Source organism: Mugil cephalus, chromosome 20 (genome assembly GCF_022458985.1).
Source record: "Mugil cephalus isolate CIBA_MC_2020 chromosome 20, CIBA_Mcephalus_1.1, whole genome shotgun sequence".
Classification (NCBI taxonomy): domain Eukaryota; kingdom Metazoa; phylum Chordata; class Actinopteri; order Mugiliformes; family Mugilidae; genus Mugil; species Mugil cephalus.
The window spans coordinates 4,524,624-4,551,255 of NC_061789.1; the positions used below are offsets into that span (position 1 = coordinate 4,524,624).

General features: G+C 44.5%; 1 protein-coding gene across 4 annotated transcripts in view; it reads left to right on the forward strand.

Annotated features, from left to right (window-relative positions):
* Positions 1-26,632, forward strand: part of LOC124997846 (glutamate receptor ionotropic, NMDA 2B) — a 143,261-nt gene that overhangs the window by 20,191 nt on the left and 96,438 nt on the right. For all 4 annotated transcript variants that reach the window (XM_047571856.1, XM_047571854.1, XM_047571857.1 and 1 more), the window contains one exon: positions 17,325-18,005. In XM_047571856.1, the coding sequence (XP_047427812.1) occupies positions 17,325-18,005 (681 nt within the window). The remainder of the gene's footprint in view (positions 1-17,324; positions 18,006-26,632) is intronic.

Below are 26,632 nucleotides of genomic sequence, written 5' to 3' on the forward strand. Positions count from 1 at the left end.
AACCACACTATAGTGGCCCTTTTGGCAGTGAGAGACTACAGTCTTTTCTTTGAGAGCTCTCCACTGAGGAAAAGCCACAACGAGGGGAATCACTGTTGATTATATTTATTGTTTAGACTCTAATCTTTCCTCTCAACTCTTTCTTTATGTTGTGTGTCAGAAATCACCTTTTTTTTTTTGGACGCTTACTAGAATAATTCACAGAACCCAGGTTACATCAGTAACTTCTGCACCATGCTCTTGGCTGGTGCTGCGTCACCGAGAAGCTCCATTAACCTTATACCATCATAAGAATCAGTGGAGAGTATTGAGGCCATCAGCTCTAAAGTGTCCCAGGCTATCACTGTGGGTCTATAGGACATCTAGCATCTATATTAATACTGCAATCTGAGCACTGAACACAAGATTCAAGCTGTTTCTTCTCCTTGACTCATATATCGTCACTATAACTCCCTCCAAGGCTCTAAATATTATGTGATGCAGCTTTAGTCATAAATATTATAGTGGTTGCAGTTATGGTGGTGCAGTAATAACTGACAGGTTCCACCCTAGCACGGTGTAAAAATATCATGGCAAATGCTTGAAGTGACTATATTTGACATTCATTTTTCCCTCTTCACTCATGCTAATAACAATAAGATGATAGTTATAATCTATAACTGCTGGCCAAGTATCTGATACCATGAAGAATAAGCCCTCAGGCTGACAGTGCATTTTTTCCCTTCATATATTCTCTAGTCTTTATGTATCATTTATTCCTAAAAATGGGAAAATATGGCTCAACGCTTCCTGTTCATGAGGCTCGGTATGTTTTGACACAGTCGTGTCAAAGCTATAGTGCAAATCGTTCCTCTTCCTTTTACGGTAGTATACACATTTGCCCTCGCTGTAGCTATCATTTTCTCATTTAGTCTGAACTCAGTTTCTTTTTTATGTGGGGCATCAGAAACCTTTTTTGGGACACTCCCTATAAGAATTCATAGAACCCGAGTTACATGAGTAACCTTTTCTCCTTGCTGCTGTATTATGCTCAATTATTGTACAGTTACATGTGTACGGGTACAGAGCAACAAAATGCAGTGTAGCATCTAAACAGAAGCACAATAAGCAGTAAGTACATGTATGCATGGAGAATAAATAGTGTGATACAATATGATACATATTTTTATGTGCATATGGGCAATATTTACAAATGACTAAAAATAAAACGCAACACTACTGACACTCCACCCTAGATTTAGAACTAGTTTAATCAGCATTGTGTAAACTTGTATGTCTTGAACGTATCCAGTTGTCATTTAGTTGCCAATGTTCTGCACTACAGCTTTTATAAACGCAATCTGAACTGGAGGTTTTGATTCTACCTATTGATCGATAGTATCGATACCAAGGCTAGTATCGCCATCAGAACTATCCTACCGAGGTTGAAATTGTTACAGTTTCTCTTCTATACGTCCAAAAAAATTACTCTTCACAGAGTTCTTGCACCTTCTCTCCAAGTCTTTGCACGTGAAGAGCTCCTCCATATCCACCTGCAGCAAAAGGTGGATATGGGCAGAGTTTGATACTCAAATCCTTGCATCACAGCAGCATCACATAGCTGATACTGATGCCGTTATTGAAATTTGTCGGTACACGGAAGAGAAGACAATTACATGGGATGTAGACCCTCTCTGAGCAATTTTTGTATTCATTATTACACTATTGCTTTTGTTTACTTATTTTAGTAAAATTGAAGTTTTATACTAAATTACTAAATTTAAATTAAAAGCTATACTTAAATAGTTTTGTATTGTAATTAGTTAGTTAATAATTTGCCTAAATATTTGACCTGTATTTTGTCATAATCAACTTACTTTAAAATTAGGAAGTTATTCAATGTTGATGATGATGTTTGATGATGTTTCAAGTACAAGTATTGGCATCATTATCGGTATTGGTACTGGTATCGGCCATATTAGCTTTGTATGTCCTTGGTATCGGGTCGATATCAAAATCCCCAGTATCGCCCACCCCTTGCTCAACATAATGTAGAATTTATGTGAACAGGCCTGTGAACACCTAAGGAATCCTCATGAGGACTAGGATTAGCGAGTTGCCACTGTGACCTGGCTTCAGATAAGCAGATGAAAATGTATATCTATATCTATAAATATATATGTTGTCCATGTGAAGACACGCTTGAATGGTTGAATTGGAGAGCTGATGCATGTTCATTACTTACCGCTGAGCGCCTGTGCACCTCACACACATAAAGGGATCATTTCGTAGTATGTGTGCACATAATTCAAATTGACGCAGGCCTCTCTCGGGGGTCAGCGTGCACGTCGGCGCATGTTTGTGTTTGTGTCAGCGGTTTCGTGTTGTCACGACCGAGATTGAGCCAGACCTTTAAAAAAAAAAAAAAAAAGAAAGAAAAAAATCAATCAGCGAGAGTGACGAAGAATGGGAGGGCGCGGAAGGATGCAAAAAAAAAATCAAAAAACAAAAACAAATCCTAGGACGCTGTTGTGAGCGGCTGAAAATAAAAGCAGGAGTAAGAGAAGTCGGTTACATTCGATTTGTCTCACTCTCGACATCTTTACTCTCCTCTCCCCCATCATTTTTCCATCCCTCTCTCTTCTACCCGTTTCTTTTAATTAAAATCTGTCCATATCAAGGGGATTCTGTTAAGGCGGTGATTTAAACGGAGGGGCCTGACATAAACGTATCATTACTGTCAGGCCAAAGCAAATTCCATCAGCCCCGGTTGAATTTGCAGCGCTGGCTGTTTTCCAAGAGGCTTTTAATTCCTCAGCCAATATCTATACTATAATCTATCTATATTTTTTCTTTTTTTTTCCAACTGATGTTGCCCTTTTCGTGTCCTTTCCTTTGATTTTTTTTTTTTTTTATAGCATATCAGAGGTCAGAGACAGAAGCATTGAGAACTTTGGTTTATACCTCTGTGGGACATCGTCAGCGTAACCTGCGTACGTAGCCTGCGGCAGTGGGAGATATTTATACGTGTGTCAGTCTGGCTCCCTCTGTAAAAACACCACTCAAACGTTTTTTACTGGTGATGTTCGATACCAGCGATTTCCAATCCGATTCGGTACTGAGTAAAATTCAGGCTGGTATCGGCGATACCGACCCGATAACGATACTTAGTGTAAATACACCCTAATGTGTCTGGTGAACCGAAAAAAAAGCATAGCTTCATAAAGAATACAAGACAACCGAGTAATTTATTTATTTATTATAAACTATAAAAAGAAGTATATTGAGGCAGTGGCCTCATTTAATATATAGCTAATACAACAACAGAAAAACCTGATCATTAAAACACTAAAAAAAAAGGTTTAACCTGAGGTGTTTCTCAAGGTTTGTTGTGTTGCCACAACTCAGTAGTTTAGTTACTTTTCACTGTGTTACTACATTACCTCCAATGACTGAAGTATCTAAAGTATCAATATTTTGATTTGAGGATTGATTTTTGAGCATAAAGTCCTGGTATCAGAAGTATCGTTATTTCAGTATCGATCATCACAGTTTTTTGTCGGGTTATTTTTTGCTTCACTTTTAACAATGCTACTGAAACTTTCGCCTAAAAGTTGCCGATATTTCGTGGAAGACGACTCATACAAATGTTTGTGTGCTCCGAACCTCATCAGTCAATCTTTCAAACATGCTACTTCCAAGCGGACCAATCACAGGCTCTTGCGATCTGCGTCGCCATGATGCGTGCTTACATTTTTAGGCAGGTGCCTTGTATACGTGCAGACTGGAGCTGGACTGAAAATAGTTTTTAGCTGCCTCTGTTTCAAATGCAGTGAGAACCTGCGAAGGGATTCTTAAAAAAATAACCTTCAAGCCGCCAAGTTGATCTCGAAATCTGTCGATAATATCTGTGAAGTCGATATCTGGGTCAGGCTCATATACACACACAGACCTGCACATATGCTTGTCATGCACACACACACTCCGACACACTGAGTTATATCCCCACTGTGCCAACCACCTTGCTGTGAGAAATGAGACACTTCCCTTCCTCTTGAGCGTTAGCACCCCCTCTGCTCCTCTCCCCAGCCTCCTCGGTGAACTCACTCTTCCCCCGGCGGACGGGGAGCCTGTGGTCGGGCGTTCATAAATCAAGATGTTACCACCAGCGGTATGAGGCCACTTTTTAATTAAAACTGTGAATCAGCCGGGGCCTGATTATGAATCGTACTCTGAATAAAATATACGGGACTCTTCTTCTTCTTCTTCTTCTCTTGCGCCTCTTTTCGCTGCTGCTCAGTTTTCTGTCGGAAAGTGAGAGTCGACCGCGGCGGAACCTCGGCCGCTCACGTAGAGCTGGCGGCGTTGTGAAATAAGTCGGAAGAGCTTAGCGGTTGCATAAATATAATAACTCTGTATGGAGGGTCTGCCGCCGCTGGGGTCAACACCATTACACACACACACACAAAAAGAAGAAGAAGAAGATGAAGCCCATAGGACTGAAGCACCACTGAAGCTACTAGGCCAGTGGGCCGTGTTTACCACACACTGCCACTCCTTTAATTGTGTCACAGCAAGTAACGCTGTCGGTGGGTGGAAATGGAGAAAGCAGTTTGAGGCATTAAGATTTCATCTGCTGGTCACGCTGCATGAGAAGTGAAAGCATTAAATCGTAAGTCTTCAACAGGGGGTCCGCCAAAGTACTGCGGGGGGGGGGGTCGTAAAATATTTGGTTGATTAGACATTTTTTTTATATATATCTGTGTATTTTTGTTAAGTTTCCGACCACAGTTTTAAATGTATTTAAAGTTTCATACAGAGCGATACTGAGACCTGTCAATCTAAGCCTCCTGTACGCAGCAGGCCCCGCCCCTTTCGCTGCTGAGCCAATCACGAGGCCGCATATTACACATTGACTGTCAGGTTCTCTGGCCGCGAGCCTATTGTTTGCGCCAGTTGCACAGCCACTTTACTGTTGTTTGAAATAAATGTTAAGAATAATGTATAATGTATGAGTTTAATATAGAACATATGTAGTAGGGAGGGGGTTACAACGTAATCTCTTCAACACTTTGGGGGTCCTTGGCCTTAAAAACGTTGAAGACCTCTGCGTTAAATGATTAAAAAACAAAAAAAAATAGCTCTTTCATCCACTTACAAAGACACTAAGAAGCTCAGGCTCCTCTGTCAAATAAAATAAATCAAAACGACGTCTATAAATGCATTTATGCACAAAAACAGTTAAAAAGTAACGACACATCTCATTCAAGGGGCCCCTATTTTTAATTTATGCCATTTCGCATGTCTTGCAACTGCAACTGACATCAACTGAGCCCACCCCCCCCCACTCCCCCCACTCCACCCCCACCCCAACGGAGCAGAAACGAGTCCAACGAGGCGAAAGCGGAGGAGCTGGAAACGCGGCGCCGCGGACCGGCTGCCACCTCCGCTTCCCTTAACATCATATCAAGCTGGCGAGCACCGCGAGGGGAGCACTAACTGGAATTCAGTCTTACAGCTTCGCGCAAACAATCTCATGAATGATAATGGGTCGCTAATTGAAGGCACTGGAGCGATTCACCCTGCTGACTGCGCCGCTGCAAATGGAGTCCTCCGGGGTAGCCATGGCGACGGTGGTGGAGACGCGGAGGCCTCCGGAGGTCTCCTGACCCGATCTGGAGTCAGATCACCATGTACACATGTGCCGCCGTTTGGTTAGATTTGCATGCATGAACATTTATAAGTGACAGATATTGGTTTGGGATGTGCGTTCTGAGGCGAGAGCTGCAGGTTTGCAGGAGCGGGAAGTGTGGCGGTTGACCTGAGGACATGTCCTTGAGCAAGACATTAAATCTCCACCGGCTGCAAAGGTCTGCATCCGTCCCCTCGTGCAGACCTGGCTGTGGATTGTAGCCAAGTTAAGAAAAAAAAGAAAAAACTAGTCTCAGGTTATTTTTTAAAAGCTGCTTTTTATCCAGGAGTAGAAAGCGTCAGTGTAGTATATCTGCAGCTTGTCACACTGTTCTCATATTTGAAAAGCTGTCTTAGCTTTTGCAGGGACCGGTTTCTGCTCTGCAGCCACCCACCCATGCCTGCTTCACTGTTCACCTGTGGTACCGCGTTTGCTCCTGCCTGCCTCCATTCCTGCCGGTGAGCTGGCCGGCCTGACTAACCGTCCTCTCCGTGCATCTCGAACTGTCAAGGCTGCCCTGTCGGCGCGACACGCTGCTGTCTTTCCCCCTCTAAGGCTGAGTGTTGGGTGGGATTTAAATCTGGGGGACATCCGTTGGAGAGACGCTCTTAGATGTCATTATCCCTGTGGGGAGTCTCATCATCATCCTGCAGCAGAGAGGCAAGCGGCACATCAGGCTGCAAGAGAAAGAGAGAGACAGGGAGGCAGCCTTAGGTCTGCAAGAAAATTGTGATGATCGTGCAAAAAAAAAAACACACACACAAAAAAACACAAGAGGCTGGAGATGAACGCTGTCTGTCCGTCAGTGTGTGTGAAAACTCAAGAAAATCGCCCTAATTCTCGCAGAGCTACTAATCATAGCCAGTCCTGCGCAAGAATACCTGGAATTAATTGAAATGAGTAAAATTAGCAGCAGAATTGAAAGTCATCAGTCAATATTCAGCCCGAGGACGAGACTGAGCAGCGTTCAGCTCATCTACGAGCCGAGCGGTGTGAATTGGACGGGTCTATAAAAGAATATGAGTGGGAGACGGCGGCGTTCAAATGGACCAATTGTCCCATTCTGCACGAAGTTGAGAATGAAATGTGCACACCTTTCCTCTACGGCCCAGGCACCTTCTTGCCATTGTATTGGCAGATGTGTTAGAGCGGATTAGGGCATGTTCTTTGCTTAAGCATATTTCAAGGCTTTGGCTTTTTGATGTAGCCAAACCATACAAATGCCCATGAGCTGCTGCTGATCTCCACTTGAAGAGGACTTTGAGCGCGCAGCCTCGGCGTCCTCTTTAAAAACGATCCGGCACAACATCCGGAGCGGAGCGGCGTCGATGCCTCGCCGTATGCACGGCCACGCATAAAGAAAAAGAGGAAGAAAAACACTTGCACACCTACTAATCCAAAAAGGCAGAATCCATCCTGGTGCCAAAAATAACAGCTTGGAATGAGATGGATGGAGGAGGACAGATTATTGTGGCTCTAATCTGTGGAAAGCTGACAATAAAACACATTTAAAGTGATTACAACGCTCTTATTGGCACGGGGGTGCACGCCGTGCTCTGCCTATCCCTGGCCGTACCTTTGGGCAGACAGCGTAGTCACAAAAAACAAAAAAAAAACAGTCCCGTAAAGGTCTTTCTCAATGACACATGGGCGGAACGCATGGGCTGTAATGCTGTTGCGCGGCGTCCGAGCGTGTGCAGACAGGAGGGAAGCAGAAGTCGAGAAAGGAACAGTGGAGAAAGGGATTTTGTCGCTGACGCCACAAATCACGGAGAAGATTAAGCGTCTCCTCTGCGCAGCGGAGTAGGTGTAAATAGAAATGTGTCCCTGGGAGAGATCCCAGAGACCGAGTGCTTATCTGCCTGAGTGTTGTCAAAACACATTTGTCAGTCTGAAGAATTTAAGTGTCTTTTTTGCCTGTAGGAGACTCGATATGCAAGAAATAAACACCTGATAGTAGATGGAAGATGGTCGGCGTCAGGCGTGCCGACAAAGACGCAGAACCCGGACAAACACATGTGCACGCAAACCACCACCACACACCTGAGACTAGAGCACACTGTTATCACTCCGGTGTGACCCGTGGCTCGATGGAGGAGTGTGGGCGAGCGACTTGATCGTGCATTATCCTCCTGTCTGACTCCCTCAGCTGCGGAACCGGCGCATCATCAAACAGCTGCAGGCGCTTGTACCCGTTCAACAGCTGCCACATTTCACAAAACGATGAGAAAAACGCCTGGCGTTGTGACTGTCTCTGTCCGGTAAATTAGCCGAGGGAGTCTGGGGGCCCCGGTGCCGCCTGCGCTTCACCCCCCCCCGCATGCTGTGCTCGGCCCTGGGGGAGCATCCTTGGACGGCTTGTATGGGCTCCCTGTGCAGAAACAGCTGCTGGGGGACTGGGAAGTTGTGGTTACTCAAATAAGGTCAAATGTGCATCTCAACATGCACCAATCAGCCACATTATTATGACTAGTGACACATGGTAAATACCATGGACCATCTTGTGACGCAATGTTCTTCTAGGACACTTTTAGACCTGGCATTAATTCGTGTGGATGTTTCATAGACATGTAGCACCCACCTAGAACAATTGACACATAAAAACCTCTAAAATCTTTTTGGATGAGGTGTTGTTGGTCAGATGTTTCTTAGGGAATGACAGGTTGAAGCGTCTTGAGGCTAGACGTAAGGTCTGCTGTTCTGTTACTAACATATGTGGTGTCATGATGTCAAGTTTTCAAGAGCTCTCTGAGGTCTTCAGATTTCAAGTGGCGCGCCTCTCTGCGTTCAAGTTCGTAAACGTCCAGTTGCTTTATCGTTGACTCGATCCTTTAAAACCGTCCTCGGGCTTTGCATTTGCATTTGACTCGCATGGACGTTTGGCCGCGAGCCACCTGGAATTTATTTTGTTGATTCATTAAGGACGGCCTCTTCGCGACGTCTTGTAATTGGAGGAAAAGCGGCGGGATTTAGTCTCACCTCACACTGCATCCAGTGTTTGATCTACAGTCCGTTAAGGCTCGGGCTCAGTGCCAGTGAGTATGGATCACGGTAAGCTTGTCATAGTAAGTCCATTCCTAAACGCTTTCCTGTAAATTTAGAGAATCATGATACATTTTGTAATGGCCTCATAAATGCACCCTTGGCATCTTCAGCCACGCTGAACTGTGGCCTGTGATTGGAGCTCAGCCGAAACCGAGTCCCGATCCGATCTTTAATAAACAAAATGTCCTCCCCTGTAGATCCTTGAAGTCTTTTCTTATCTTGTATTCTCTTAGAGTCACTTGGATTCAGTCCAGTGAGTATTTCAGTCAGTGTTTACGCACTGTGGAGAGGGGAGCTTGTACCTTGGCTCCAGAAAACCTGTGTTCTCTACTTCAGAAATGTTCTGGTCATCCAGTGCCATCAACTCCCTAACCCTCTCTGGAATATTTCTCTCCAGGAAACTTTTCTCTTCTTTTGGACACAGAGTTTAGTGTCTGTTGCTGGTGTTGTTGAGTGTACTCAGTGGATTCTGTTGGTGGTGGAGGTGGTGAATCAAGTTGGTACTGACTGATGATCAACTACTACCCTCACCAAACATCCACATGGCACAATTTACTCATTTCTGTCTGACTGACTTCATTTTCCAGAGTAAAGCCACATGAATTAGATGTTTCTTCTTCTTTTTGGCAGCTTTGACGCCACTAAAACAGAAGAAGCTTTGTTGCTACGGGGACGTGGTTTTGGTTCATGGTAGACCTATGGTAGACCGACTTGAAGTGATCGTTTCTCTTCAGTTGGAGTAAATCCGTTTTGTTCTGAGCGTGTTTGAGTTTCTAACAGAATGCGTTTGATAAAACATTTGGACACCACCGTTGAAAACGTGGACACCACCTGATCTTCTTCTTCTACTGAATCAATTCAGCATTGTCAGTAAAGCTGGAGGAACATCTTCATCATCTTCCTTTTCTGTTACGCTCCAGGAGATTCAACGTCACAACCATTTCGCCGTGACCATTTTTGGAGAAGTCTGCATTGCTTTATGCATATTTTGTACGTTGCCAGTGACTGTTGCTGGTGGGGAGAGAGCTTTCACTAAGCTAAAACCGATTAAAAGGAAAAATATCTGAGGTTCACAATGTCCCAGGACAGACTTTAAATTCTTGCCATGTTGTCTTGACTTGATAAATGACTTTGCTCCATGAAGGCTCCACACTGGGCTCCTATTCATTTATTTACTCATTTCAAGATGTGCAGTTTTTTAAGAAAAATCTACTGTTTTCATTAATTTTAGAGGATTATCTTAATTTATTTCGAGTTTATTTAACTTTCTTTAATGTTCCATGGGGCCCTGGCTATGACTACAGTGTGTCATGTAAACACACACACACACTATGTACATACTATACTACATCTACATTTAAACATAGTCCCGGATAGCAAATGCATATTGTAGAGACAAAACACTCAAATTGATTCTGACATGTTCCTAAAAAAAAAAAAAAAAAAGAAGGAAACCTAATTTTAAACCACTAGATGATGCACGCAGCTTCTATCCTCCTCCTGCCAGCGTGAATTGGAAAAGCATAAACCTGTGGATGGCATTGATGAGTGTTTGAGAGGGACTCATTTTTTAATCCCATCCCATCTTCTCCACACAATAACATTAGACGGGGGAGGGGCTGTTGGTGATGCCTCGGTGAGGAACAAGAGCGCGCGAGATGCTGACGAGCAGGTGGAGGAGGCGACTGCGCACTCCACTTATAAATAAAGTCGAAAAAGTGTGCAGAGGCGTAATCATAGACCTTATCCAAAGGAGGTGATTGAGCCCCCCGGCGCTTTTCCCCATGCCGTAATTATTCGATATATATAACTAACATCTGTACGTCTAATTATCCGTGGCTTGGAGTTGACATTCTCTTCAACCAGAAATTAAGCTAAATGTCATCTTTCTTAATTCTGGGAGGAATATTTTAGTCGGCTTTTACATTTAAAAAAAAAGAAACAGAAAGAGGAGTCTTATAATGGAGACTTGGAGGGTTTGAGGGGCTCCACCACGGCCGCCATCAGTCGAACGACTCGGATATAGCCGTTGCGTAAAGTCTCCCCCTCATATGCTCACGTCTTCTAATGGAATCACAAGCTAGCACTGGCAGAAGCATTACACTCGTAAGTAGCCTCAAGTGTGCGTGGGTTTCGATGTAAGAGGCAATTTTTCAAAGCACTTATTCCGCCGCCACTGCCACCGCCACCGCAGCCTCTGACATGTGAGCCGCTCGTGATGACGGGAACGAAGCCTCCGCTGCACGAATGACTTATCGGCGAAGATGATACACATGCGACACGGACGTTTGAGAGATACGGGGAGATTGTTTTTTTTTTTTTTTCTCCTTTCTCCTCAGCCATCTTCTGCTGCCCTCTTAAATATCAAACCAGGCAATAAATGTGAGAAACTGCCGGTCGCCGCGGCCCTCCAGCTTTCATGCAAATATAACGGCATCAACAAAAACCTGACACTTGCCACGTAATGAGAAGAGGGCGAGGGAAGGAGAGGTGGGTGGAAGCATTGTTCGGAGATGAAAGCAGAGGAAGAAAGGAAGGGAGGAACGACCAAAGTTGAAGTGACAGAAGGAGAAGGAGGGACGGTTGGGGAGACCGTGGTGTCCGTAGATTGGTCGTTGAGGTTTTCTCTGGGCGATTGTCTGAGATGATTGGGAGATAAAGTTTAAGAAGCTGGGTTGAGGTTTGAGGATGTAGTGAAGGAGGATTTGAAGGTGGTTCTTCTAAGAGAAGAGGATACAGAAGATAAGGGCGAGATGGAAGCAGATGATTCTGTGCAGCAACCCCTGAAATGAACAGGCGTAAGGAAAAGAAGATACTCGCTACCATAATGGCACCGGTGCTGATGCTAACAGTTGTAACCAGACCGAAAAGCAAAAGTTTGGTGCCACTGAATTTTTAGTTGGCCGATGCTACACAGAGGTCACATTGGTTTTTCACGTGACGACAAATAGGATCAACTTAAACGGTGCGTTCACACGATGCCAAATGCGCCAAAAGCTACGACCCGAGTGAGTCTCCAGACACTCGTGATGCTTGTGACACTTGTTAATGTCATCAACTAAAGCGCCAGCTGGAAACACATAACCCTAGAATGAATGATTGGTTGATGCATCAGTGGAGTGGGAAAAAAAGTTGAAACCAGTTTTGTTTTATTGATAATGTATCGTAACTTCAGGCACCATGACAAATGACACAAACTCAGAGTTTCCTAAACATCTAACTACCACAACTTTGGCTCCTGGTTCCTTCTAGAGATTGGTACCAATACTCGGTACCATAATGGCTCCAGTGCTGATACTAATGTTAGTAACCAGACCCAAAATGAACACAGATTTGGGTGCTTCATTTTGGTGCCACTGAACTTTTAGTTAGCTCTATTGATGGAAGTGAATCTTCAAAACGCCAAGTGGTCAAAGGTTTTACTGGACTTCACTTCAGAAGATGCAGACCGGGCAACAAGGGAGGTAACACCTGGAATTAGATTAAACATCTGATGACGCATGGCATTTTCTTTAAATGCTGAGAAATGTAGCGTCTTTGAAAGCCTGACAGACCCCACGCCACTGTTTTAATTATAATAATTATGACCGTGTGTTGTGAATTTTATTCTGTATTGGTTCATTTATTTCGTAGTCACAGTTCCATTCTTTAAGGACTGGTCCGGGCACCTTTTAACCCTTTAAGACTTAAACATTCGCCCTCAGATGATACAATATTCGAATTACCGTAACTCACCAATGGGCAAAATTCAAACTGTGACAAAAGCACAACTTCCCAGTGTTCAACTTCACTTTGAATTGAGTTACGGTCATCCAAAACTACTGAAGCAATCGTTTCAAAAGTACCGCTTTGGCACCGGTATTGGATAAAACCATGACGATAAACATCCCTAGTAGATTGATCCTGGAGCCTCAGCGAACAAGCTACCGCGAAGCCCGACTGGTCTCGCTTCGATGAGGGGGCCGGCACCAGAACATCATGTGCCAACACCGGCCCGAAACACGTAATCCCACACTCACACATCACCTTCCACCTCCACAGCAGGCTGCGCAGACAGTCCACATGAATATTTATCGCAGCACTTCATAATGACTTCACACATCGGACCGGCGTTTTTTCTTCCGTCTTCCTCCACGTGTCGGCGGTTGAATCCCGGCGTCCAGCCGAGCTCCAGTCTCATCTGTATGCGCCGTGACGACCGGCAGCGCGGCCCGGTCACCTCCCCGAGGCGCGGCGGGAGCTTCTCCAACTGCTGCCGCCGCCGCCTGAAAAATGTTCCCGCCTTCGCCGTTGTCTCGCGCCGTCTGCCCGTTGAATTAATTTCGAATCAAAGCTAATGATGAGCGCCGGCGTTCCATTTTTCTCGCAGTCTTCCGCTGGAACAAAAAGCACAAATGTCACTTCTGAAAAAAACGCATTAAGGGGAGAGCAAGCTGCCGCTGACGCTGTTCGCAACCTTTCAAAGTAAATTCATCAACGGCATCAACCAGATTTATTAACGTGAGAACGGAATATGTTGTGCTGTTCGGTCGCACGTGTTGAACGCAGAACCCCAACAATGCGCTGCCGGTTTGTGCGCTTGTAAATCCAGGTGTTATGATTGACCGGGAAGGCAATTTTCCAGATTGTGTCGCACGTTCGTTCCGTGCGAGGACCACATCATTTCCTCTGATACTCGCGTGTGTTTTGACTCCCCGCCGGTTTAAAATTGTGTGAATTATAGCTGGATATGGGAGGATCCAATTAAAGGGCTGTAACACAGCCGTCACGGCCCATATCTCCTGCTCCGTCAGCTGTCCTCCGCAACCGCATGATCCGCGTTAGCCTCGGAGTTCATTAATTACTATCACCTCGTTTAATGTCCATTTGGGTCCACTTAGTAGCTGTTTTTGTTTGGCTAGGGCGGGTAACTACCTGAAACGCCGTGTTCTTACCTAATCGGCCGATCCCCTCCTGACAGAGACCGAGGCAGTCACAGATGGGCAGAAGGGACTGGAATAGAAAAAGAAATGCTCTCTCCTTAATTATTCTCTATTAGTATGAATATTTGATCACGTGGAGTTACACACTGCAGGAAAATAGTCAAGATTCAGTCGTCTGGTCCCTTAAATCAAAGTTGTGCTGCGATAAAATAAGGCAGACACCTTCTCCAGATTATAAACTGTGTGCTGTATGTGGTGAAGCACAGATTTTATTCCTATTTTTATCACGGCTTTGTGGCGAATGATTTGCAGCACAACATGACGGTCGACAGCAATCATATAGAAATGAAATATACTGGTTTTCTGCAAAAAGGTGAACACATATTAAAGCTATTTCCGCTCAGATTTTATTCTTTCTTGTTTTATTAAATGCAACAAGACATGAGGAATAAATAAAAACATTGTTAACTGTATTTGTCAGATCATATTGTTGAGCATGCGAGGGGTCCGCGACTTGTTAGCGCAGACCGTGACACTGTTTATTGTGATTTCTACACAAATGGTCTAGATATGTTTTCTGGTGTTTAAAGACGAGTGCATTAGAGTCCACACACAGACCACACTTTGATGATAGAGTGCAATTGTTGGCTGTGAGGTTAGTGAGATAAAACCTGCCGTTATCACGATGCGAGTCTGTTAAAATGACATACAGATTTCATTATGGGGCAAAACCGATACAGAGAAAGAGAATATCCATGAGGTGATAGTCGTATGATCAAACAAAGCCATTTCATTCACAAATGATTTGCCCGAGTAATTTGATTTGAAAGGTGAAGGTTCTGTCGTCCTTAAATACTCCACTGAGTCGTATATGGGACAGCAGTATGTTTTTGAACCAATCACTGCATTTTCTCTGCTTTCATTGATAAAAGTCATTACAGAATTCAACAACTTCTTATTTTTTTTAAACTGTGCCAACTTTGATTCCTCAAGAACAAAACCACTTAGACTGATTCTGACTTTTGTTGTTTTGTGAAACTCCAGAGTCTTGGCTTTGAAAAGAGACTAAGACCATCCAAAATGTTCATGAACAGCATTCAGTTTACTTTGTCGTAAATAGCCGTTTTTTAATATAATGAGGTTAAGAAAGGCAACTGGACTCTGGAGTTTTATTGAGAAGACAGTTCGCCGCTTATATAGAGGGAAAAACAAGCTTGACTTGATTCTTTAACGACCACACACTGGCACGACTATTCATCTATTCTTCTCAATAAAACTCCAGTTGCTTTCTTTAAATGCTTTAATGGTTTCTTAAATCCCAACAGAGAGACTGGAAAAAAAAATGTTGTTCGCTGGCAAACAAAATACGAATAGTACACTAAAGAAAATATATTGATACGATAAGAGGAGATGTGCATGTAAATTCCTGCACAAATAGCCTCAAATGAATATATAGTAAATGACTTGTGGCCTGGTCCATGGACTTTGAGGCACATTCAAAATATCCGTTTGCAGTTTTATTAAATGCATATTAAATATATTTATGCGTTCAGCAAACTTTCAAATAAAACGTATTTAAAAAATCAGTAAAGTATGGTTTTGGACCTGCAGGGTGGATCCTATCTGCCGTCCACCCGTGTGTAACTGATGCAGCTTCTGTGTGCGCTGGTGTGGCTAATGGAGAGCTGGCCGACGGTGAAACGGGGTCAATTTAGTGTCACAACCTCTCTCTGCGGTTTATCGCGCGGCGTTTGCGCGTCTTTTTACGAGACGCGGCTGGAACTCAACTCAACACGGGACTTGGTAATGGCCTCATCTTTCTGAACGATCACTGGAGTTGTCGCTGTGCTTCGGCTAATATAACCCACGCCCCTGGAGATGTGAGTGTGTGTGTGTGTGTGTGCGATGAGTTTCATGAAAAAAAATAAAATAAAGAAATGAGTGTGTGTTCACATGTAAAACGAGTCAGGGGTCTTGAAGCTGTGCGTGGGAGGAACTGGTGTGTGAAACGCTTCCCTCTGTGAGGATGCAGCGCCGCTCTGGACCGAGCTGCTGCATCCACATGATCAATGCTTATTACAAAACTCTGTGCGTGTGTGTGTGTACACTTATATATATGTGTGTGTGTGTTTGTGTGTGTGTGTGTGTGTGTGTGTGTGTGTGTGTGTGTGTATCTCCGTGTCCATCAACTGTACGTGCGCGCATGTAGGCCTATTTTAATTGTTGCCATGGAAACAGAGTGCTGCCAGAGAAGGCCAGACTCAAAGAGGGCATCTAACTCTCTCCTCGCTTCCTCCGCCATCCCTCTTTCTAATCTTCCTTCCTCCTCTCCTCTCTCCTTTCTTTTATCTCTTTCTCGCTCTTTGTCTCCCGTTTTTTTTTCCTCCCTCCCTTCCTTCCTTCCTTCCCTCCCTCCCACTTCTCCATCCTTCCCGGCGAGTGGTGTGCAGTCGACGATTAACGCAGGGACCTGTAATTAGAGCTGACGAACCTCCAGCAATTAGTCCCCCCCCTCCTCCTCCTCCCCTCCTCCACACACTAAAGAAGTTGTTCTGTCATCTCGGGCGTGCCGTCCCTTTATCCCTCCTTCAATCTCCTTCTCCTCCTCCTCCTCCTCCTCCTCTGTCATTTCCTGTCTTATTAGCTGTCAGCCTCACCGGGGTGGATATTGTTTTAGCATTTTTTTTGTTGTTGTTGTTGTTCCTCTTTGTACCTTCCATCTGCCTTGTTAGTAGCGACAGTCATGTCTTAGATAGACACCACCGCTGCCGCCACCCCACATATGCCACCATCCTGGGTAGTAGCGCACCTACACCCCCCCACCCCCTTTCCGCTGGCTCACCTGGGTCGTTCCTCCCCCTTTTTCATGAAAAGCTCTATAAATAAGCAGGGAGGAGAAGGGGGGTGGAGGGTCAGACGGTGGTACGGTCAACTAGAACGTGGAAGGGCGGTGGAAGGACTGGAAAACGACTGCGCTAAACTAGGCCAATAGGGGTCGAGGGAGGGAGGAGGAGGTGGAGGGAGGTGGGGGGAAGTGGGTACCATATCAAAGTCTCGCAAGTTGCTCCAAGCGCCTCCGCTGTCAATCAGCCGAATCAGTTTCGTCAGTTTTGTCTGTGTCTCAGGTTGCCGTGCCACTCATCCCGCTCCAGACAGTTTGTCAGGTCAGTCAGAGCTGAGAGCTTCTCTGTTGTGTTTCCTCCCCCCCCGCCTCCCCCGTCAAGGAAGCGGCATCTCGTCTGGAGGGAGAGTTTATGTCCTCCATAATACAGTATATACCATAACGCTGCTCGGGAACACGCCGCATGAATTATTGATGCGGCTGAGATTATACCGTACGACATTATGCTGTGTATCTGCGCAGGTTTATGCACAATTTATGTGTCAAGTGTGACCTCTCCTCTCATCCCTCTTTGTGTGTTTAAAGGCTCGTTTTCCACAAGATTTCCCTTCTCCTCTACTTCTTCTTCCTCTTCCCTTCAGTGCCCCGTTTCCGTGACATTGATGCGCGCTGATTCATATGGCGCACGTAGCCTCTCTGCAATGTACTTTTATTCAATGAATGTTGCATGGTGGTTATGCTAACCTCTATTCCCTTCTCTCTCTCCATCTCCCTTGCAAATCTTTCTGCCTTTTTCCCCTTTTCTGTATCTTCACATCGTTCTGTTTCCTCTTGTCTCTTCCAGGTATCACTCTCCCACTCCTACACCATGCTTGCCTGCGGATGCCGCAGCCTATCCCCACCTCGAGGCCGTGCCGGGGCCTGTTTCTCCGCCCCGTTGGTTGCTCGGGAGCAACAAGATCGAGCGCGGACCCTCCATCCGCCCCCGCCTCCGTCGTTCCAATACCGCACAAGCACCTCTCTATGCCTCTCCCTCCTTCTCCTGCTGCTCTGCCTTCTCCAACTGCCCCCGGCCTGCCATTCGCGGAGAGAGAAGGGCGGGGGAGGCCCGGGCGGCGGGGGAGGCCCGGGAGGCGGCGGTGGTGGTGGTGGTGGCGGCGGCCACTACGTTCCCATCCCTCAGCCCCCTCCACACCACATGTCCCTGCCCAACATGCGTGGCCTCAGCATCGCTGTCGTCCTGGTGGGCAACTCCAGCGAGGTCGCCCTGGCCGGGGCGCGGGAGAAGGAGGACTTCCTCCATATGGCGCCCAACGTGGAGGTGCTGACCATGAACGAGACCGACCCTAAGAGCATCATCAAGAGCATCTGTGATCTAATGACTGAGCACTGGCTGCAGGGCGTGGTGTTCGGGGACGACACAGACCAGGAGGCCATAGCCCAGATCCTGGACTTCATATCAGCCCAGACCCATATCCCCATTCTTGGAGTACGCGGGGGCTCTTCCATGATCATGGCTGCCAAGGTAAGACGCTTTCACCCAACAGCACACGTTACGTAAAGAAGCGATGGAAGGAAGTATGTGCACTTGGTTTGATGATCTTGAAATACGTTTACCCAAAGTTGGTTTGCGGTTGCAACAGGCTATTGATATTCCAGACTACCCTCTTCCTGGCGGTGCTTTGTAGTTCCTCGTGAGGAATCTGAAAGCGTTCCCTGGCCAGTGAGTGTTGTGTTGTGTGGTAGAGGAGGTAGGGCCCGCGTGGTGAAACAAAGGGAGGGAGGAACGGGGAAACAAGTACTTAGAAAATCTGGAACAAAAAGCGCTGCAGGGTAGGCAGGGTATCCAAAAAACAAAAGTGCGACAAACACTCGGGGAGCGTTGAGCAAGGTAACTTCAACGAGGTTGCTTCAACAGGGCTAAATCAACGTAGGGTAACTCCCTGGACAACTTGACAAAGGACAAAACTATATATATATATACACACATGGGCAGAGAGTTTGACGAGACACAGGTGAAGCCAAAGAGGGGGGAACACACAAGGAGAAACCAAAGAATTAATCAGACGCAAGAAAAAGCAAATAGGCCTATAACTCTGTAGGGTCTGGTCTAGAGTCTAGAGCCTTCGGTTCCTAGTAAGGGGAGACATCCTCACCGGACGCCTAAACCACCTGAACTGGCCTCTTTTGAGGTTGCTCTACTCTGAGCTCCTTGCAGATCCCTGAACTATTCACTCTATCTCATGGACACGCTACCAAGAAACCCTATTTTAGTCACTTGGATCTGCAAAGTCATTGTTCATAACAACAGATGCTGATTGTGACGTAGCTTGACTGGTAAAGGACATATTTCAGTACAGCGCCGTCACCAATAGACCAAACCACCTGATCCACTTGGGGCAATAAACCTCCTGAACCCCCACAAACTTGGAAAATCCATCCGAGTGGAGGTGACTCTCATCACATAATATTATTTCATTAAAAAAATGCCAGGGTCAATATATAATTGCGAGACGTTTTGAGTTTATCATAGTTTAACATTTTGGCTGTTTTCAGGCCTAGAATCAACATGGCTACCTGTCACCAATCGCCACATGGCATTTTTATGGAAAGATTCTTCTAAATATTATATATACAATTGAGTAAAAAGAAAGTTATTTATAAATACATTGTTTTAACACATGTGATAAATCCACACTGGACTCACACACTACCTTATATTAAATAACTAATAAAGAGGAGAAAGAACAAACCTTGGAGAAGGTCATGTGATTTGGATTTAACACACTTCCTTCAGAGGTGTAATGTGTTTGTAATGGGCAACTGAGCTGAAAGTGATGTGTTGTTTTAGTGATATCCAGTCATTTTTTATTAATAAGCTATTGTTTACATAATAAATAATTATGTATTTTGTAGAAATGTGCGGAAGACATATCCCATGGACTTCAAAAGTCCCTCAATTATAAACTGACTCACCACATCATTGTAAATTATTCCACACTTGCGCAACTTCTAAGACAATTAACTTCTCACAAGGACAATCGTCGCTCTGCTCTGACCTTACGTCCCTGATGGATTTCACTTCAACGGGCTGCAGTTCGCTGTCAGCCGTGAAACCTTGTCGTGGGTTGATTGTCGTCACCACGCGCATATCAATCGACAAAAGCTTTATTTAAAGACTTCGGTGCGCTGGAGAAATGTTGCTCGCTGGGTTTATTTAACAGGATCTGCTCATGATAGACAATATTGTAAGCTCAGATGTGTTTATGCATGGTTTAGGTGTGTAAGTATAACCCTTGAAAATTAGAAAAATCGACTTTCAAATTGCATTTTCTTCCCTGGCCTCATTATCGAGCCTGCCTGCAGAAGAAAACATTGCACTGTGCTTCCATACAGCTTTGGCATTAACTCTGTGTGCAGACAGATAGACGGGTGGGCATGCTAAGCTGGGGTGTCTGACTCGAAAGACAAACTGCCAACGGATCTGATGCCAGTGACAGGATCAGCTGGAGATTGCACCAGAACAGAGAGCTAGCTAGATCTCTGCCTATTTACTAGGCCTTGCCTAATAGGATAAAGCAATCTGCTGCTGCTTTATCTGTGTCCGTCTGGGATCTGGGTTTGGACTGTGTTCCCAAAAAAAAAAGAAAAAAAAAAAAAATCAGCTCATTCATTTGGTACTTTGTGCATAAACACAGTTCTGTTGAATAATAAGTGTATATATATATATCTCCATGCAGGGCAAAGCGAAACCGTGACAAATCGACAGAGGACGCGCCGGTCCCTGTTTGATTCATGCACCCTTATCGCCGCCTCATCCTCGTCCCCACGCTGTCATCCTCTAGTTTGTCTGTTGACCCTCTGGTGTCAACAGGTCGCTGTAGCAGCAGAGACATGAGTCGCGGTGACACAGCGAAGCCGGCGGCCACCATTGAAGCTCCTCTCTCTGTTCCTTCTCATTACAGCTGCAAAGGGGGAGAAGTGGAAGCGAACCGTCCGCTCCCGTTTTAAACCGAGCGCACATTTGCTCGCGGTGCAGTCCTGATGTAAAACCCTTAAGGCGTTTTTTCCACCCGCTGATCAATTTTGAGATTTTTTTTTTGCTATTTTGCTTCATTAACATGTCTTCTATCAAACTAGTTTAAAAAAAAAAGTGGTCAAAATGCATTTAGGAGTTTATTTCACTACACTTTGTCTGTGTTGCGCCTCTAGTTTATCCTAAATTAGCTAAAAGTTAGCTTTCTACTGTACCCTCGTCTCTATTCTGGCATATGAGCTAACGTTGTGAAGCTCCTTTTATCCTGCAGAAGTCTGTTGGTCCAAATATGGTCATATCCTTTCTATTGGTGACAAATCATGAAAGCTGAAAGATTTCTGACACCGTGATTGGTTCAAAAGGGTCACGTGACCAGATATTTTGCCGGTCTGTGTTTACCTGCGAGGGACATTTAAAAATGCCATGAAGTCTTCTCTAAGAAAAAAATTACAGCTCAATTAGCAAGTAAAGTCGTCTAGTATCCGGCCGTAAATTGTCTTTGGTTAAAAGGGACGAAAGTGGAGACGATCAGCAGTGAATCATCATTCATGTTTTCTGCTTGAGTGAAATAATTGTAAATTTAATCTGATATTTTGATATTATATATGATGATATGATATGTTTTGAAGGATTTAAGTAGATTTGGTTTTGGTTCATAGCGGTTTCCATTAAAAATAGACATGATTTTACAATGTAAACATTAAAGGCTGTTTTTCTCAAAATGCATTTTTCTGCTACTCTGAGCCAGAAATCTCCACTTCAGTAACACTTACACAAACCAAACCTTCCAGATTTATTCCAGGCTACATTCTGCAGGTATTTACAGAGGGGATTTATCATATATCATTCAGAGCCTGATTTATAGAACATTTTACTACATTTTTTTTTTTTTTTTTTTTTTTTTTTGGACAGTTGACAGTATTTTGTGATAAAAAGATACATTCAAAATTCCCTTTTGTAAATACCTGTAAATCTAATACGTTAAGAAAATAAAACAAGGATGTTAAACCTCACTTTAGCTGTTACCTAGATTTCTGTTCTGGAAATGTATGCAAATTAGCGCATATCTAAGTAGATAACTGATCATTTACATATTTAAATATAAATTCACAGAAACTTGTATGCAAAAAAATATCGTGTTCATGTAAGTAAACATCTGGAGAAGTTTCATGGTGATATTTATTAGTTAAACCCTGTTAAATAAATGTCCTCCTTTAGCCGATGCAAAATTATACTTGTTTTCAGTAAAAAAGAGGGAAACAGTTGGGAGTTGAGGAATGCACGAACCTTCGGGTGTTTGTGCGTGTTTGGTGCGCGCGGGGACGGTATCATTCATTAAACACTCGCGCCCTTAAGTGCACCAGGCAGCGGGAAAGAACAGCGCTTCGTGGCAAAAGGTTTAAATGGATTTCCCTCGGCCACGAGCCAGAGTCGGCCTCTCCTGAGAGCTTCCTGCTGGCTGCACCGGGGCCCACGAGAGCGAGGGGATGGGGCCGCGATCGGGCTCAGTCTCCAAACGGATTTATGTCTGCCTAATGGGCTGAGACAATGGAGTGGCAAAAATACGATAGAGAGAGGGATCAGAGGGAGGAGAGAGAAAAGGAGACTTGTGGGAAAGTAGGAGAGGATGAGATTGGGTGGAAGAAATTGCACTTTAAGAGATACAGATGGGGGGGGGGTTGTTTTGGGGGTTTCGGATGGACGGATGAGGGCAGGAAAGCAGATGGAGATTGACATCGTTCAGACTGAAAGAAAAGAGGAGAAAAAATGTGTATAAATAAACAGAGAAGGAGAGAAGAGAGAGAAACCTTTTAGTCCTTATGGAGAAAAAGCGATGGAGACTAAGTGTTACTCAGCTTAAGAAAAATTGGTCCGCAGTCTGTGCTTTTTTTTTTCTTTCTGAGTGAGCATCTCAAGGAAATGGACTGACAAAGATTGGGAAACAGGGACTGTGAGGTGTTTATCTCACGGCCCTCGCGCACAAAACGCACACAAAGCTGCCGTCAGGACCGAAGGCCGTACGCCGCTATTACAGTCGACAAGACAACCCCTCCTTTTTCATTACGCGCCCGAGGGAAGGATGATAACGGGGAGCGGAGAATACAGTGTTTTGGTTTTTAGTCGGGATAATTCTATATAACGCACCCTCTGGAGTGGACGGGTGTTGTGCTGCATGATGAGTCAAGTCGTATCCTGGTGAGTGTGATGCTATTTCTGCCCACATGTGCATTTCAGTTTGGTACGTTTGCACAAATTATGGGTCCACACCGATGCAGATATTTACCAGTTTAAAAGTTCTGCTGGGAAACTTGGCATTCATGGCCAAGACCAGGCGCCCCTGCTGCATAGCAAAGACACTCTTTGATGGCATCAGCAGCTTCATATCAAATAACTGTTTAAAGGTTCATTGACTGTATAAACTATGGACAAACCCATTGTGACATCGCCAATCGGATTCTGAACATTGAAAATGAAACCTAAAGTGGGCGGAGCCTGTGGGCGCCATGTTGGATGAGCTTTACTCCGCCCCCACACTTGGATACTCCAAATATGGAGATGGAGGTTGTGTTGGGGCGGAGCTAAAGCAGCCTGGACGTTGAGACCTGCCCACCCAACTCTATGCTACCTCTTAGCTCAGGCTACCACCTGTTACTCAAAGCCTTAATTATGCAGAATTTTAAACCTTAATCAAAAGTAAATGAATGAGTTAGAAAAAAAATCACACCCGTACAGTTGTCATGAATAGTGAAATAAACTACTGAGAAAAAAATGTTTTGTGTACCAGGCTGTAAACATGTTTAATAAAGCTGTAAAGTTGGGCTTTTTAACATGGGGGTCTATGGGGATTTGCTCCCCTTTGGAGCCTCAAGTGGCCACTCGATGAACTGCAGTTTTTTTTGCACTTCCGCTTCAGCCGCTACACAACCGCTTACTCTGTGAGAATTTTTCCGTGCTTACAAAACCAGACAAATGCCTGTTACATCTAATTAAAAGAAAATTTCAAAGCAATTAAATTAAAAGCAGTCAACAAGACAAATATCCTCCGATAAATCTCTGCATCCCTGGTGTTTAGTGCCAGCAAGAGACGCAGCCGATCATTCAGTCCAGCATCATCAGCCAAGATTGAATTCGAGTGTGCGATACATCTGTCTCTCGATTAGTCTTACAGCTCTGAGTCTTCTGAAATCTGTAACGAGAACAAAACTGGATTTTTAGAACATTCCCTCTCGGGGACGGAGCAGAACTGCTGCAGCAGTGGCTCGGCAATCAAAAAAAAAAAAAAAAGTGGGACTGCAGCACTCGTCTGCACGTCTGCATGGCGGGAACGACAAAAAAAAAAAAAAGGAGTGAACTCGGCTCGAAAAGTGGGAGAGTTAAATTGATGGAAGGAGGAAGAAGCCAGGTGGCTACACTATTAAGGAGGAATGAAGAAGGAGGCGGAGGAGGAGGGGAAGGGCGAGAGAGATGAATGGAGGCAAAGGACACAGACATCTATATCAATGAAGATCGGGGAGGGAGGGTTGGGGCGGTAAGTAGTAGAAGATGAGCGCGAGTGAGGGGAAGGCCGAGGATAGGGATAGCGTTGTTTGCAGCAGGTACACGGACACGGTGCATAAAAAGAAAAAGAGAGCCGTCCACCTTTGCTCTAGAAATGAAAGTGTGATGAAGAAGGACGAGAGGAAGATGGATGGTGCACAGCTGTACCCACATCTGTGAAAGACAGGATAAGATAAAGGAGGAGGAGGAGGAGATGAGAGTTTAAGCGTCCCCGGGGACGTCTGTGTGCTTTTATGTGGATTTGTTCGTTTCGAGCCAACATGACTGTAGCTGCCAATCTTTTGTCAGTAGTGTTTTCCAGCGCCACCCGGCTCGTCGTTCCCGCCACAGCGTCTATTGGACCGCAGCAATCAGCATGATCTAAAGCTTTGGCTAATGCTCATATTATGGAGACGCGGCGAGCTGTTTTCCTCAGCGTGTCTAGAAGGTATGGCTTTGTAGTGGTACAAATAGCTGCGGTTGTCGCCGCTCACCCCCAGGGCCACGGCACAATACGAACAGCGAGCTAATCCACGGGAGGAGATTGGGGGGGGGGTGTAGATAGCATCCGCTTGTGCGCGGGATTTAAATGTAGGATCATCAGCAATTAATGAAAAAAATAAATGGAAGAGTGGCAAACGACCCGAGGGAAACTATGACTTTGCACCGCATGCAAACATATGTACGGCGACACGTAGAGTCGGCCCACACACGTGTGTTTTTAATAAATGTACAGGGCAAATAATCTGGGAAAATTAACTGGGAGAAATTCCAGATCCACAATGTGGTTGCAGCGCATCAATAGAAACACGGGAATTCACTTAGGTGGCACTGCGCAAAACTCTGGATATTTTCAGCTGCAGAAAAATTACCTGGAGATGTTTATGGTGCGTTTCATTTGTACTCGGAAGTCAATTTTCAACTGAAACGCTGCCCGATGTCGGATTTTCTACTCAGAAAGTCGTAGTATCCTCACCATACCCTGAATCAAGTTTCCAAGATGGCCACCTTGAGTGTAAACAGTAATTATAAGCTCCTGTATTGTTCCATTAAGTAGCATTTTGATTAGTTGTTGTTGCATTAAATCAGTTGTATGGACAGTATTTTTCCACGTACATGAAATGCTGTTACAGTGCAATTTAAGTTTTCCATGTCACGCTTTAATGGCTAAAAACAGTAGCCTGGTAAAACAGTGCCAAACACCATCACGGCAAACTGTGAAGTAGTATTTTTTTTCTACAATTAAACCTTTTGAATATTTTTTATAAATTTCTGACTCGTGTGGTCTTGTAGATTCAAATAATTCTAGTAAAGTTGGTTCTAATTATCTGTTCCATTTACAATTTGTGTTACTTAAAAAGCCTAAATTTAGTTTAACATTACAGCAATAATATTAGTTAATTGAATTTTTAGAAAAACTTTAATTTTAGTCTGCACTCAAACAAAATTATGTATGTAATTATTGAGCACAAGTTAAATTATATTCGGACAAGACAAGGGCGTTTATGGACACAGCCATCTTGTTTTCCGACTTCTGTAACTGGAACGTAGTTAACTTGTGTGTGACGTCATTCTCAGCTCCGACTTCCGCCCTCCGAGGTAAATGGAACAAACCTTTACTTCTGAAGGAGTTCAATGAGGATTGACTCACTTTTAAACCTCCCTGTTCAGTGGATGCCAGAGATTGTGCAGAATTTCCAGATTTCTATTTGTTCTCTTATCAGCTGCCAAAGTATGACTTGAAGATTGTGGAGATGTTCAGATCTGCTCCAAAGATGGACATTTTAAGATGAAGTTCAAATGGGCATTGACTCTCTTTTGGAGCAGAATTTGCAGATTTCTATTCGTTCCAGCAACAATATATTGGGCCCACGCACATGTGTTTTTATAAATGCACGTGGCAATTAATCCGTAAAACATTAAATGTGAGAAATTCTTAACTAAACCCACAGTGAAGTGCGGCTGCAGCTTCTAAACACGAGTCCGTTCCCTGACATCTTTTGTGTAACTGGCAGCCGTCTCGAGGGAGGGAACAAAAACAGCAGGATCCAACGAATTAACTTTTTGCCCAAATAATTTATCGTTTCAAATGCGGCCGTTTGCCCGTGGGTGTCCGAGGCCTTTGTTGGAAGAGAGCGCGAGGGCGATTTTTTTGTGTCCCTTTTTGTAGGTGTGTTGCAAATTCTTCAGAGGAAGCGGGGCTCTATTATAGCGTAGGGCTAATTGTCGCGGAGGCCGTGAGCCAGTCGAACCATTTAATCACAGCACAAGGAGTGAATTCAGTGGAGCAATTAATGCTTCATTTTTTTTTTCTTTTCCAAAGAAAGTGTGTCCTTTTCGTTTATGAACAGTTTGGGGGGAAGTTTTCAATTTTAAAGAAACATATTCCGCTTCCTCGTGAGGGTTAAACGCGTCCCCACTTATATCCCCAATTAATATCATACAATAGCACCTATTGTTGTAGTAATCACCGAGGTCCTGTACTCTATTAATGTAATGTGTTGTTCGGCTTGGCAGAACCTCGTCCTCGCTGAAACACAGACGCAATTAGCAGCATTTGTAAACATTAAGAGAATTAA